Consider the following 1,856-nt stretch of genomic DNA (forward strand, 5'->3'; position numbering starts at 1 on the left):
GAGGAGGCGCGGGGCTCCCATGCCCTGAGGCCGGCCCTGCCGTGGCTCAATCAGATACTCATTCGAAGACTGAGCCACCTGTGCTGAAGCAGGGACTGATTAAGCCACCTGTGCTGAAGCAGGGATATCCTAAAAACCTGACTGCGGCCCTTGCGGACTGGAGTTGCCCATCCCTGGCCTAAGGGCTTGTTTTGAAGATTCCTGTAATGGTCAGTCGCAGCACCACTGAATTATTCGGCTGCTTGGGGGCTTCTTGATTAAAGCAGCAATCCCACCTGCTCAGGGAATTTTTTTGACCCTACGCTTATTTTTACAGGATGGGAAACTGGGGTCCCCACAGCTGAACTGCGTTATATTCAGCACCTGGACCCCGAGGTGATCGCCGGGGAAAGTACGGGCGTTTCATACAACTCTGTTGGAAGCAAAAAGTCAGGTTTAAATCTCCCGTGTCACGGGGACCAATAAGAAGCTGTAACTGTATCCACTGCAGTTTCCTACTGGACGGCAATGGTTGGGGTTCCTTACAATGCACCTGATCTCAGACGCGCTATTAGAGAGGGTTGGGGTTCCTTACAATGTATCTGATCTCAGACGCGCTATTAGAGATGGTCGGGGTTCCTTACAATGCACCTGATCTCAGATGCGCTATTAGAGAGGGTTGGGGTTCCTTACAATGCATCTGATCTCAGACGCGCTATTAGAGAGGGTTGGGGTTCCTAACAATGCATCTGATCTCAGACGCGCTATTAGAGAGGGTTGGGGTTCCTAACAATGTATCTGATCTCAGACGCGCTATAAGAGGGTTGGGGTTTTGCAGAATTTCACAATATAATTATAGGGTTTCTGAACCAAAAAAAAACATTGCAAACCACTGCTCTAGCCTTTTATATTTACTGAAATAGGCATTTAAAAAATAATAAGAATATAAACAGAGTAAGGTACAGGAGAAGCAGGATGTATGAGTGACAGGTTGTGTCTGTGTGAGTCTCCGCCCCACTGTTATGTATGAAATGCAGCTCCATCAGGAGACCTTGTATAATAACAGCACTGCTCACATTGCATAAGGCAAGCCCAGAGCCCAGCTGTACTATGAGAGATACAGTAGGGGTGGGGGGCAGCGTGTGGCCTCTTAAACTGATCACTAATTAACTTTTCGGATACTTCTTCTGTAAAAACATTGTGCACCATGCTCATAGAATAATAGCCCCTGTCAGGATCCCCTGCATACTGTACAGTAGTTACTCCTGCATTACAATGCAATGCTCTGTCAGGAGATACAGTGTGACACAGGCTGTGACAGAGGAGGGCACAGTGTTACCTCGTTATCATGGAACCGCAGGTCATTCCTCAGGAGGCAGATGATTGTCCTGGCCGGGGCACACATAGCACTAGCGATCAATAGACCCCAGCAGAATCAATGCAAACACTGTGTCCTGTTGGGAGGAGCACAGAGCAACTCCTCCTCCTGTCCCAGCTGCTGTAAAGTACTTACTCCCTGTCTCTGATGCTCCTCCTTATTACCCTGCTATAATTAGCAGCATGTTGAACAGTGGTGCTCAACCCCCCCACCCACCAAACAGGTCAGGTTTTCAGGATATCCCTGCTTCAGCACAGGTGGCTCAGTCTGATTGAGCCACCTGTGCTGAAGCAGGGATATCCTTAAAACCTGATCTTTGGGGGAAGTCTTGACTGGAGTTGAGCACCACCTGTTGTAGAGCCCAGAGGCTGAGCACATCCCCTCCTACTTGTTTAGCAACACCCACCCTACAAGAGGCCACTTAGAAATGTGCGTATCGTATTTATATAGCGCCAATGAGTGTACGCAGCGCTTTACAACGTTACAATACAGGGTAAAT

At 48.6% G+C, this 1,856-nt stretch overlaps 1 protein-coding gene across 2 annotated transcripts in view; it reads right to left on the reverse strand.

Annotated features, from left to right (window-relative positions):
* LOC142487888 (cryptochrome DASH) overlaps positions 1-1,463 on the reverse strand; it is a 50,102-nt gene extending 48,639 nt beyond the window's left edge. For both annotated transcript variants that reach the window (XM_075587931.1, XM_075587930.1), the window contains exon 1: positions 1,319-1,463. In XM_075587931.1, the coding sequence (XP_075444046.1) occupies positions 1,319-1,384 (66 nt within the window). In that variant the 5' untranslated portion in view covers positions 1,385-1,463. The remainder of the gene's footprint in view (positions 1-1,318) is intronic.
* Positions 1,464-1,856: the final 393 nt, after the last annotated feature.

The sequence above is a fragment of the Ascaphus truei genome, chromosome 2 (genome assembly GCF_040206685.1).
Source record: "Ascaphus truei isolate aAscTru1 chromosome 2, aAscTru1.hap1, whole genome shotgun sequence".
Classification (NCBI taxonomy): domain Eukaryota; kingdom Metazoa; phylum Chordata; class Amphibia; order Anura; family Ascaphidae; genus Ascaphus; species Ascaphus truei.